The sequence below is a fragment of the Apodemus sylvaticus genome, chromosome 4 (genome assembly GCF_947179515.1).
Source record: "Apodemus sylvaticus chromosome 4, mApoSyl1.1, whole genome shotgun sequence".
NCBI classification, from domain to species: Eukaryota; Metazoa; Chordata; class Mammalia; order Rodentia; family Muridae; genus Apodemus; species Apodemus sylvaticus.
In genome coordinates, this window is record NC_067475.1 from 83,663,050 (window position 1) to 83,675,748 (window position 12,699).

The following is a 12,699-nucleotide window of genomic DNA, read 5'->3' on the forward strand; positions in this document are numbered from 1 at the left end:
CCTGCATGTGAAGAATCAGGTGTTAGGAAGCTAAGCATGGTTGGGCCAGGCATGTTGGAGGATGCCTTTATTCCAGCACCAGAAAGCAGAACTCTGAGTTCTGGCCAGACCCTACCTCAGAAATAGCAGGGGAGGGAGGGTAGACAGCAGTTCAGCCCTAGAGAGCCCGAGGTTAAGAGTTCGAGGCCAATCTGGGCTGTATAGTGAACCTCTTGTCTCAAACAAAATCAGACAAAAACAAAAGAAAGTTGAACAAAGAGAAATAAAAGGACATCTTAGCATATTTATATGACTGAGGCATGTTCTCCTTTAATATCTGGGATGAGTTACTATCTCCCTGTCCCCAGGTTAGGGCACCTGGGCCAGTGGAGAGCATTCATAGCAGAAGGAGACTCCCTTGCCCTGGCACAGAGAAGGGTAAAGCTACAGGGTTCCCCCTTGCAGGACAGGATCCTAATCTGTCCTCACAACAAGGAGCTCCTGTGCCTCGTGGGAAGGCAGTTGGGCCGAGAAGACAGGAGAGCCGGGGCAGGGATTCTTGGAACACTCCTGGATTCACAGCCTTGGGCCAGTTGACAGACTTACGGAGCTGGAGGAGAGAGCAGCCCTGTGCTTCCACCTTCTGGGGCCTCTCTCCAGCCCCCAAGCAGCCCTTTCCCTGTGCCTTCTGTATTTAAAACATGTACTAGGTGTGCTAAAGGTGACACAGCCAAACTTGAACACTCATTTCCATCTCTGCCCCTATCCCAAGTCCTTAGCTATGAGTTCCTCTGTCATGGGGTCACACTGCAGCATTAAGACGCTCCTCTGAAGGATAGCTTGCCCTGTCCAGTCAGTGATGTGTGATGCTAGGGGGTAAGGAGAAGGACCCCCAGACCTGAACAGTGATTGTGGTTCCGGGTAGCCTTGGCACTCAACTAACCTTCCTGCGCCTCATTCAGTCCATGAAGGGCTAATTCCTGGTCAGAATAGGATGCTCAAGTCGTGTAAAGAGCTTAGAACCAGTTCCTAACACAGCTAAAATCCTTTCCTCTCGACTTTAAAAACAGGTTTTGAATATAAACCCTCTATTATAAAACTTGAGGAAAATTTTCAAATTTAGACTCAGTTTTCTGGCAAGGCATAGAAGTTGAAGGCTATAGACCCATATCAATTTGTCTTGGCCTATGAGTTCATAGACAAAGAATTTGAAGTCCTTCCTCATTTTCTTTGTCTTGGCCAGAGAGCTTCTCCATGCCTGTGTGCAGCTGGGGAGCTTTGGCTGCCACGTGCAGGTCTCTATACCATGTGTGGCTTTCCCAGGTTTCAATCCTCAGGTTCCCTTGAGCCACTCTTCTGTCTCGAGTTCTTATACGATCCCCAGAGCATCAACCTTACATGCACTGAAATGGGAAGACATGCTCCTCCCTGCTCTCTGGACACCCATTCTAAGCATAATTGTCCCCAGTAGGAGGGTGGAGACAGCACGCTGGGTTCTTGGGTTGTTTCAAGCCCAAGACATTTGTACATACTGCTTGCCGGGCTGGTATGACTGTTGGTCAGGAGGCTCGTAGGGTACTGTGGGGTTGAGGGTAGCCACCTCTCAAAGAACTGGCACCCGAGACACCGGCCCCTCCTCCAGAGCCTGGCAGTGTCCTGTAGGCCAGCAGCTTGCTCCCTCCATTTTCTTTCTGCTCTACCACTTTGTGGGTCTGTTTTTTTCTTGTGTCTTGTTCGTGATGCTCAACTGAATGGTGTCCAGACTGTAGCGTCCCCAGGCTGAGGTGTGGGGTGCATTGGCCTACCGTCACTTCTGTCACTGTTGACCTGGAGGCTTCAGACCTATTTCTTAAGGAAGGTTTCCCTTCTGTACTGCCTGCTTGCAGCAGCACAGTGCCCTCAGCAGATTCCCGAGGGGTACAAGAGCCCAGGTGGGGGAGCCGTCAGCCTCATGCTCCGTTCCTTCTTGGTAGATTGGAGCAAACTCTTTACATTGCAGGGGAAGTGCTTTGCTTGCAGTGTTTTTGGCTTTGACCACACCCATTATGAGCAAGGCTGTAACTCTCTTTCATTTAAAAGAGCCAGTGAAATTGTCCATTTCCTCCAGATTCTCCAGTTGTGTTGAGTACAGTCTCTTGTAGTAGGATCTGATGATTTTTTGGATTTCCTCAGTTTCCGTTGTTATATCTCCCTTTTCATTTCTAAGTTTGTTAATTTGGATACTTTCTCTGTGCCCTTTGGTCAGTCTGGCTAAGGGTTTATCTATCTTGTTGATTTTCTCAAAGAACCAGCTCCTGGTTTTGTTGATTTTTTGTATGGTTCTCTTTGTTTCTACTTGATTGATTTCGGCCCTGAGTTTGATGATTTCCTGCCTTCTACTCCTCCTGGGCGAAATAGCTTCTTTTTGTTCTAGGGCTTTCAGGTGTGTCATTAAGCTGGTAATGTATGCTCTCTCCATTTTCTTTTTGGAGGCACTCAGGGCTATGAGTTTTCCTCTTAGCACTGCTTTCATTGTGTCCCATAGATTTGGGTATGTTGTGTTTTCATTTTCATTGTGTTCTAAAAAGTCTTTAATTTCTTTCTTTATTTCTTCCTTGACCAAGGTATCATTGAGTAGAGTATTGTTCAGTTTCCACGTGTATGTGGGCTTTCTGTTGTTTCTGTTGCTATTGAAGACCACTTTTACTCCATAGTGATCAGATAGGAGGCATGGGATTAGTTCGATCTTCTTATATTTGTTGAGGTCTGTCTTGTGACCAATTATATGGTCGATTTTGGAGAAGGTACCATGAGGTGCTGAGAAAAAGGTATATTCTTTTGTTTTAGGATAGAATGTTCTATATATATCTGTTAAATCTAATTGGTCCAAAGCTTCAATTAGTTTCATTGTGTCCCTGTTTAGTTTCTGTTTTCCTGATCGGTCCATTGAGGAAAGTGCAGTGTTGAAGTCACCCACAATTATTGTGTTAGGTGCAATGTGTGCTTTTAGTTTTAATAAAGTTTCTTTTACGAAAGAGGGTGCCCTTGCATTTGGGGCATAGATGTTCAGGATTGACAGTTCTTCTTTTTGTATTTTTCCTTTGACCAGCAAGAAGTGTCCCTCAGGGTCTCTTTTGATGACTTTGGGTTGAAAGTCAATTTTATCTGATATTAAAATGGTTACTCCAGCTTGTTTCCTGAGACCATTTGCTTGTAAATTTGTCTTCCAGCCTTTTACTCTAAGGTAGTGTTTGTCTTTGACCCTGAAGTGTGTTTCCTGTAAGCAGCAAAATGTAGGGTCCTGTTTACGCATCCATTCAGTTAGTCTGTGTCTTTTTATTGGGGCATTAAGTCCATTGATGTTAAGAGATATTAAGGAATAGTGATTGTTACTTCCTATCATTTTTGACGTTATTTTTTATCAAACTCATCTGGAACAACAAAAAACCCAGGATAGCTAAAACTATTCTCAGCAACAAAAGAAAATCTGGGGGAATCAGTATCCCTGACCTCAAGCAATACTACAGAGCAATAGTGTTAAAAACTGCATGGTATTGGTACAGTGACAGGCAGGAGAATCAATGGAACAGGATTGAAGATCCAGAAATGAACCCACACACCTATGGCCACTTGATCCTCGACAAAGAGGCTGAAAACATCCAATGGAAAAAAGATAGCCTTTTCAACAAATGGTGCTGGTTCAACTGGAGGTCAGCATGCAGAAGAATGCGAATTGATCCATCCTTGTCTCCTTGTACTAAGCTCAAATCCAAATGGATCAAGGACCTCCACATAAAGCCAGACACTCTGAAGCTAATAGAAAAGAAACTGGGGAAGACCCTTGAGGACATCGGCACAGGGAGAAAGTTTCTGAACAGAACACCAATAGCGTATGCTCTAAGAGCAAGAATTGACAAATGGGACCTCATAAAATTACAAAGTTTCTGTAAGGCAAAGGACACCATCAAGAGGACAAATCGGCAACCAACAAATTGGGAAAAGATCTTCACCAATCCTACATCAGATAGAGGGCTAATATCCAATATATATAAAGAACTCAAGAAGTTAGACTCCAGAAAACCAAACAACCCTATTAAAAAATGGGGTACAGAGTTAAACAAAGAATTCTCACCTGAAGAACTTTGGATGGCGGAGAAGCATCTTAAAAAATGCTCAACTTCATTAGTCATTAGGGAAATGCAAATCAAAACAACCCTAAGATTTCATCTTACACCAGTCAGAATGGCTAAGATTAAAAATTCAGGAGACAGCAGGTGTTGGAGAGGGTGTGGAGAAAGAGGAACACTCCTCCACTGCTGGTGGGGTTGCAAATTGGTACAACCACTCTGGAAATCAGTCTGGCGGTTCCTCCGAAAACTGGGCACCTCACTTCCAGAAGATCCTGCTATACCACTCCTGGGCATATACCCAGAAGACTCCCCACCATGTAATAAGGATACATGTTCTACTATGTTCATAGCAGCCCTATTTATAATTGCCAGATGCTGGAAAGAACCCAGGTATCCCTCAACAGAAGAGTGGATGCAAAAAATGTGGTATATCTACACAATGGAGTACTATTCAGCCATTAGAAACAATGAATTCATGAAATTCTTAGGCAAATGGATGGAGCTAGAGAATATCATACTAAGTGAGGTAACCCAGACTCAAAAGGTGAATCATGGTATGCACTCACTAATAGGTGGATATTAACCTAGAAAACTGGAATACCCAAAACATAATCCACACATCAAATGAGGTACAAGAAGAAAGGAGGAGTGGCCCCTGGTTCTGGAAAGACTCAGTGAAACAGTATTCGGCAAAACCAGAACGGGGAAGTGGGAAGGGGTGGGTGGGAGGACAGGGGAAGAGAAGGGGGCTCATGGGACTTTCGGGGAGTGGGGGGGGGCTAGAAAAGGGAAATCATTTGAAATGTAAATAAATTATATCGAATAAAAAAAAAAAAGAGCCAGTGAGTGTGGTTGCTGCGTAAGGCTGAGGAACTGAGTCAAATTCCCAGCATCACAAATGTCTGGGACCCTCTGCTGTACCAAAGTGGAGACAGGCAGATCGCTTGCAGGCAGCCCGCCTACCTGTACAGAGTGTGGCTGTCTCAACGGAATGAGGTGAGGTTTTGGACAGGTCACCTGCTGTCTACCTCTGGCTCTCACGCATGTGCCCCAGACCTGCACACACATGCCTTCCCCCAAATTTTAAACAAACTGAAAAGAAGAGGAAAGAATGACTTTGAGTCGTGTTCCCAACATTGTCAAGGCAAAGCAGTGTTTCCTGGTGAGCCTGCCTGGAGGACTAAGCAGAGCTGTGACCCTTGCGCTGGCTGGGAAGCAAAGGCAGGAGAAACCGCTAGTGGCGCCAGAAACCCCTTCAAATGGGAAGACCAAATTGTTTGCTCTATGTAGGCCACTTGCATTTGGGTTGATCCACCTCCTTACCTAAAGGCTACCTCATTCTAGATTGCTTACATCTGTCCTTCAAGGATTCTGGCAAGTGTGCTTGGGTGGGGCTGGGGGTGGGGCACATGGTTATAATCCCCCCTCACCTTTGGGTTTTGAACTGTTATATTAGATGAAAAGAATTTGAAGTATTTTAGTAACAAAATATTTCCCTTAGAAACAGAAGGAGTGAGGAAGAGGAGTAAGTTCCTCCTCACAGCCTCAATGTGGGAAAGCCACTTTTCACAAACATCTAGATTGTTGTGGAATTAAACTAAGGAAGTGCATTAATTGTGAGTGACTACGTAGAAATAAACCACCCCTCTCCTCTCCTCTGTGCCCAGTAGTTTGCACATGTGTCTCACTATGGCCAGGGTGAGTTCAGTGGCTCTCTCCTAAGGATGGAGGTAGAGTCTTATAGTAATGCAGGGGATGGCTGGGGTTTGATTTTGAAATGATACAGATTAACCCTCTTTCTTTAGAACAAAACAAAAAACTAATTCCAAGCAGCTCCCATTTGTACACATGTTTTATGGGTGTATCTGGCAATATAAGTAAGGTTTCTTGTTTGATTGGGTGTTTGGTTGTTTTTCCGCCCTCCATAGGAGGATGGATGTTATTAGTGAGGATTGAAACAGGATTACTGTTTAATATCAGGGAGAAGCAGCCATGCCGCACGTCCTGGTAATTGAGCTGAGCTGTCATCAAATATTGAATGATATTTGTAGCATCTGAGAGTTGTGGGCAAAGGGCAGGGCCCAGGCTAGCTCTCATGCTGCCCAAGGCCATGACTGTGCAGACTCAGGTGTAACAGCCTTATGTGTTTGGGCTGCCGACTGGAATATCCCATGGCCTGTCCAGAACTGGTGTTCCTACTGTTAGGCATGTTGACATAAAAGATTTAGCATCTGAAGCTGTGTAAAGCATCTAAGAAGAATAGGTTATAAAGTTGGGGCTTTCCAAAACAACTTTAATTTGGAAACCTAGTTTCAGGTGCCTTGTTTATATGGTCTGGTTGACTGAGCTCTGATTCTTCTGCGGACTCTTCTGGGGATTCTGTGTACTGACTCTGTCATCTGGTGGCTGGCTGTTGTCGATACAAGTCCTCAAAATGATTTAGCGCTATTCCACTTTGTTTCCTTTTTTATCGCACAGTCTCAGAACTTCACACTTTGTTCTTAAAAGTCTTAGCCAGTGGAAGGAGGTGGCTTTTCAGATCCCGGCTCCCAGCTCCCTGCTTTCCTTTTACCACAAACCACCAGGCTCTATACAAAAGTGGCTTACAGCATTTCTGCTTTCTTGAGTGCTGTATCTTGAAATGGCTTTTAAAATCTTATGACTGTGCTGGCAAAGTTCTGGTCTTTTAAGAACCTAAGAAGAATATGCTCAGTCTATTCTGGTTTGCAAAAATAACTTCTCCCACTAACTAGCTGGCCCCAGGACTGATGATAAGTCATTGACCCTGCTAAGCTATATTTCCTCCATGTCTAAAAGGGAATAATACTACCATTTTTTAAAACAAAGACTTAATATATGTTATATTCTAAATTATTAAAGTGAAAGGGCAAGTTTCAAACAGTTGTTTGCGTAGTTAGTTGGTTGGTTTTCTCAACTGCTCAGGCACTCTGGGTTAGGAGGGGATGTCTTCCTGTCTTGATTGCTCTTTTGGGTTCTTTCAGTGGAATTTACAGTATTTTCATTGTTGTTCCAAATGCTTGGTACTTTGGTCATAGTTTCTCTGTTAAGATTGCAATAATTTTGTTCTTTTGGGAAAGAACTGCCAACTTTTCCATTTTCTTTTGACAAATGCACACGGGTCCCAGGCAGTGTGGAGTGCTCCAGCTCCCCCTTGTGGGGTTCTGAAATACAGTCTCTCAGCAGGAAATGACAGTCTGAATCTCTAAATCATAGCATATGAAATCAGTAGTCCTACTCTAAAGACAGAAAAATGTTGAGCCCTAACAGGACTCCACAAATGTGATAGTTCAGTGTACACAAAGTTTTTCACTGGCAGAATTATTTTAAAAATAATGTGTGAAATTATGTCCAGACTCTATGTATAAAGTGTATAAGACAGAAGTGAATTTTGTGTTTAGACACAAGTCCCACCCTCAGAAGAGCTCATGAGAAATGAGAGCGAATAGTCCAAAATTAAACATTTCCCTTTTCAAGCCCCTAGAATAAAAAAAAACACAGAATCTATAGTGATTTCTTTATGTTATGCTTTTACTTAGCACACAAATCTTGCTGAATTTGGCAGATTATAAAAATCATCTATGCAAAAATTTACCAAGAATAACAGAACGTTAGCTTGTAAATCAGATGAGGTCGCTGTGTTCTTTTTGGGGTGTTTTTTTGGGGGGCAGTTTTTGAGACAGGGTTTCTCTGTGTAACCCTGGCTGTCCTGGAACTCACTCTGTAGACCAGGCTGGCCTCGAACTCAGAAAACCACCTGCCTCTGCCTCCCAAGTGCTGGGATTACAGGTGTGCGCCACCACTCCCAGCTTCACTGTGTTCTTAATTATGTTTAGATTGTCATTCTATGCTCTTAACATTATTTATTCTTTCAGAGAAACGTTAGAGGGAAGAAAATTCATTTTAAATTTAAAAACCCACTTTTCTTTATAAAAGTATACACTATCAAGATCCATTTTTTTCTCATTAAAATGGAAAATTTGAGGTCAAAAGTACATGCCAAAGAGTCAGGTTTTGATGTATTCTTTTGCATTATAGGTGTGGTTTCTTGCCGTCAGGCTGTTGCCTACCTCAAGCTTTCTCAGTTGTATGGTGTCTGTGACTACACACCTTCTGTCAGTTTGCCAGCCACATAGCAGCTGCCTACTTAGGCAGAGCATGGCGCTGAGTGCTTATGATCTCCTGGAGAGGGTAGACCTGACCACACTGTTATGGTGCAAATGAGGAACGTAGAACAGTTAGGTAGCAGGTGCCCATGTGTGGTGACTGGTGGCTCCCCAGGTGTGGCTTCTGGGGATATTTAAGCTGAGGTGTGAAGGGTAAATTAGATACCAAGTAGCAGGTGGTGGTAGGCAGGCTAGGAAGTGGGTCCGCTATACAGCAACAGCAGTTTCAAGATGCCAATAGAGCAGTGTAGCCAATGTGGACATGGGGTAAAAGTAGGCAAGAGGGTGCACTCTGACTTCAAGAAAGGACTTGACACTTAGGAAACCCTTGAAGGATTTGAAGCAAGTCACTACATCATGGAGTCTGGGTACATATAAACTCAACTATTTTGCTTGTTTGTGAGACACAGGGTCACGATGTAGCCCAGGCTGTCCTCAACTTTGCAGTTCTCTTGCCTCCACCTCCACAGGCTTGGGTGGTAGGTGCTGGCTGGCCATCATGGCTGCCTGGTGAACTCAGCCTTTGAGGAGAGTGGAGTGGAAAGGGTACTGGGAGGAAGTTGCCACACCTCAAGTTTCTCTCTCGATTACTGTGGCTAGTGTAGTTATTTAGGCTATACTACGCAAGGCCGACACTCAGCATCGATATGGTGCAGAGCAGACAAAGTGTAGAAAGTAAAGTGGTCAACTGTGTTCCAGGAAAGCCTCATTCACAGAAACAGGCGGAAGATTGCACTTAGGCTGGGGACACAGGCCACCATCCTAGACCACCATTGTGTTGGGAGTGGAGGCGCTTGCATGGTGTCTGGGGGGATGGAGGAGGCCAGTGTAACTCGCTGTCATGGAGACTCAGACGGGAGTGAAGTGGGCATCTCAGGTGTAAGAATGCCAGGGCTGGTAAACAGTGGCGCCAAGATGTTGAGTGAGTTTGGGACCTCCAGTGCAGCAAGGTGCCCAGCTGCTGCAGAGCCCCCTTGGGAGGGGGAGGAAATAAGAAACAGCACCCGGATCAACTGACCAATGGTCGGGAGACTGAGGCAGAGAAACAGGAGAGAAGCAAGCTGTTTTGGTGCATGTGTTTGGTGGAGGGATTTGTTCATACTTTTACTTTGAGAGGTTGTTTGGAGACTCTGTTGGCGGCATAGAAACCCATGTACTCTTGACTGAAGAGTGAGTCTTCTCTCTGTGGACCACATCTTGAATGAGAAACGTCCGTGTCTATACAGTGCTTCTCTGTGTAGCCTGGGAAGCTTCAGGAGGAGCACACATGGAAGGAGAAGGAAGGCATTCCTTCTCCAGCCAGATCACAAAGGCCCTTGAAGATGAGCGGGACAGATGTAGCCAGGAGGCTGCCCTGGCAACCTCATAGCTCTGTTCTGCTTTAGACCGAGTAGGATATTATTTACTAGCAGTAACTTTGTACGTCTTTGTGTGATTTCACTTATATGCTCAAAGTATCTTAAGTATTTTGTACTATACTTAAACATGTAATATACATTATTATTTTTTTCTGTACTTCAATTGGTGTGAATGAGAACCAAAGTAATTCATTTTAGTACTGAGAGATGAATCAATGGATCCAGGTCCCCAAATATCAAAAATCCTCTGTTTTACCCTTGAGTTAAAACCTGATCCCTAAAATGTATTCTTAGGTGATGTACTTGGTTCAGGGCTTATAGAAGCAAATCAAACTTTAGGGTAGCGAGTCTGCTTAGCCAGTGGCTCTGCCTGGAGTGGGCACTCACACGTGCTTAGGCCTCACACGTGCTTAGGCCAGCGTCCTCTCTGCTGGGCTTTCCCAGTGCTCAGACTCTAGCTCCTGGGCTGAGTACGTTTCTTTTATGATGACTATGACGGAGACCTTGTGCAAGCTAATCTGTCCAAGGCGCTGGTCCTGAGATGTGCGTGCTCTGCTAACTTCACTGTCCCCCCTATGTCTGTAGCCCCACCCCCAACCTCGACAGTGGTGCCCCTCCTTGATTGGGGTGTTCTCATCTTTTCCTTGAAGTTCTATCAAGGTGGCTGAGATCTTTGAGCTTGACAGAGTCCTGCATCCTTTCCTTAGACTTCTGTCTTCCATCTCTTCTGTCTTCCATTCCAGCTCTTTCATGTGTTAAAATGGCAGGCAGTTGACATTTGGTCATCCATTTTTGAAGTTTCTGCAGAGTCCAGAGTCATGGCTTCTAGTGGTCATTGAACATTAAAAGGCAAAACAAGCAAACAACCCAGGAAGTTGATTGGGTTTAATGGTGCATCCTTGTGATCTTAGCATTTAAGACGATGAGGCAGGATCATCTCACGGACAATCAGGGCCATACTGTGAGACCTGGTTTCAAAATCAAGCAAGCATGGGCTGGAGAGATGGCTTCATGATTAGGAACACTTGTTGCTCCTGCAGAGAACCTTGTTTTGGTTCCCAGCACTCATGTACAGAGGCCCACAATGCCTTGTAATTCCAGCTCGAAAGAATCTATTGCCTTCTTCTAGTCCCTCCAGCACTAACACACACACACGCACACGCACACGCACACGCATGCGTGCACGCATATCTTTAAAATAAGCAAAAACCAGTAAGTAGGTTATTAGTTAACCCCATGTTAAAATAAAAGTGTAGTTCTTTGTTTTAACCAAATACTAAACACACCCGAGGCAGCATGGACATACATGGACATGCATGTACTTGCTTCCTGCCTTACTAGGAATTTGCATTACCTCCTTTAGCGTGTAAGCCTGCTGACAGCAGAGTGTATTTGCAGCACAGCATAGCACACAGCCAGCAGCTGCTTGGAGCTTGCCACGTGAATGACCTGCTGTTAGGGCTGGATGATGCTTGGCGCCTCCACTTAAGTTCTTTTCCTTCTTTCTTTTAGGCAGAGACCACTAATACCAGCCTCCTGCGGGTGCAACTGGAATGCAGTTTACATAATAAAGTGTGTCAGCAATTAAAGGTATAACAGTATTTAGCAGATCTCTGTTTTCTTTCCTGCCTCTTAAAAATCAAAATCAAAGCTGCAGTGTATTCTCACCCTAGGCAGGCTCTTGCCTTGACTGTTTCTTTTTTTCAAAAATATGCAGACACAGAGTTCAGATGCTTTTTGTTTTGTTCTGTTTTATTTTGTTTTTGAGGTTTTTCTTCTTTCCTCACACTTCCCGTTTCAGAGTTGCTATCTGGGATCTGATGACGTATTACACTGGGAGATGAACATCATTGTAGCAGTGGAAAACTCCTCAAAGCAGCCTGAAGAGAACACTCAAGCGCTGTTAGATCACCTCTCTATTGTTTATGTAGCCACTGATGAGTCTGAGAGCTCAGGTGAGGCGGGGGCTCTTCTGTTTCTGTTGTGGGTCCAGCTCAGTTGAGTGTGCACTGGGTCCTCCTGGCTCGTCTCCAACAATTGAAGCTACAACCTTCTTGCAGCATGAATAGGTTTCCCTGGCTCATTGGTCGGTCTGTCAAAGACTGAAGACAACCTCTGCTTGGTGTAGATCACAGCAGGCGCTGCTCGGGCTGCGGCTACTCTGGCCTGCACCACTCCAGGGAGGCCAAGTAATCACAGCAAGCTTTTTGAGTCTCCTTGGGAATAATTTTTCTTGGCATTTTGCAGATAGTAAGCAAATGAAATGGATACGACTGCCTAAATAAATGTCCACGAAGGGTTTGAAGTCCAGAGTCTTGCCCCAGTTGCTGAGTTGCAGAAGCTCAGTTGAGCAGATCATGCTGTTCCGTATTCTTAGCTGGTTGTTTCTGGATGTTTGACAACTTGGAGGAGAATTCTTTGGAAATGTGTGTTCTACTTACTAGAAATAGCTTATTTTGGCAGTCCAGCTTCTGAAGAACACTTGCAGGAGGTATATATTATCTGGTGTATGAGATGCAGAACATAGGACTTGTAGTTACATATTGGTTATAACAGCTGTGTTCACATGTGAGTGTATATTTATTACTCACTCAAAGAAAGAACAACACAACGATACAGGAAAGCATGGTTACTTATCGGCGGCCAGCAGTGTCGAGTGTGCCATGCCTGCCTTCCTTCCCAGTCACAGGCTCATCTGGGGACTGACCAGGGCTTCTCACGTGCATCACTGCGCCTGACAGTTTTAATTGTTGAGCAAGCATCATTTACCTTCCAGGTTTTAGAAATGGATGTAGTAGCAATGGCCAGAACTCCCCTGCCCCCTGGTTTATAGTTTGTTGGATTTTTTAATGGCCAGGTGGATACCCAGACTGAGAAGACCCCTGTCCCTGGGGAACGCATTTAGATGATGGATAAAGGGGAGCCTGCCTTCCAAGATGCTAGAGTTTCATTCCTCCCAAGTGTGTTGCTTTAAGTAAGGAAGCACAAGGCTCTCCAGATGACTGAAGAGAATAGCTTTGCTTAAAACTATCTAGTTGGTTACTATTGTCCAAAGTATGTCAGTTTCTG

At 44.5% G+C, this 12,699-nt stretch overlaps 1 protein-coding gene across 2 annotated transcripts in view; it reads left to right on the forward strand.

The window, feature by feature from the left end:
• Positions 1–12,699, forward strand: part of Tmem131l (transmembrane 131 like) — a 152,954-nt gene that overhangs the window by 95,762 nt on the left and 44,493 nt on the right. For both annotated transcript variants that reach the window (XM_052180286.1, XM_052180285.1), the window contains exons 8-9: positions 11,143–11,220; positions 11,432–11,585. In XM_052180286.1, the coding sequence (XP_052036246.1) occupies positions 11,143–11,220; positions 11,432–11,585 (232 nt within the window). The remainder of the gene's footprint in view (positions 1–11,142; positions 11,221–11,431; positions 11,586–12,699) is intronic.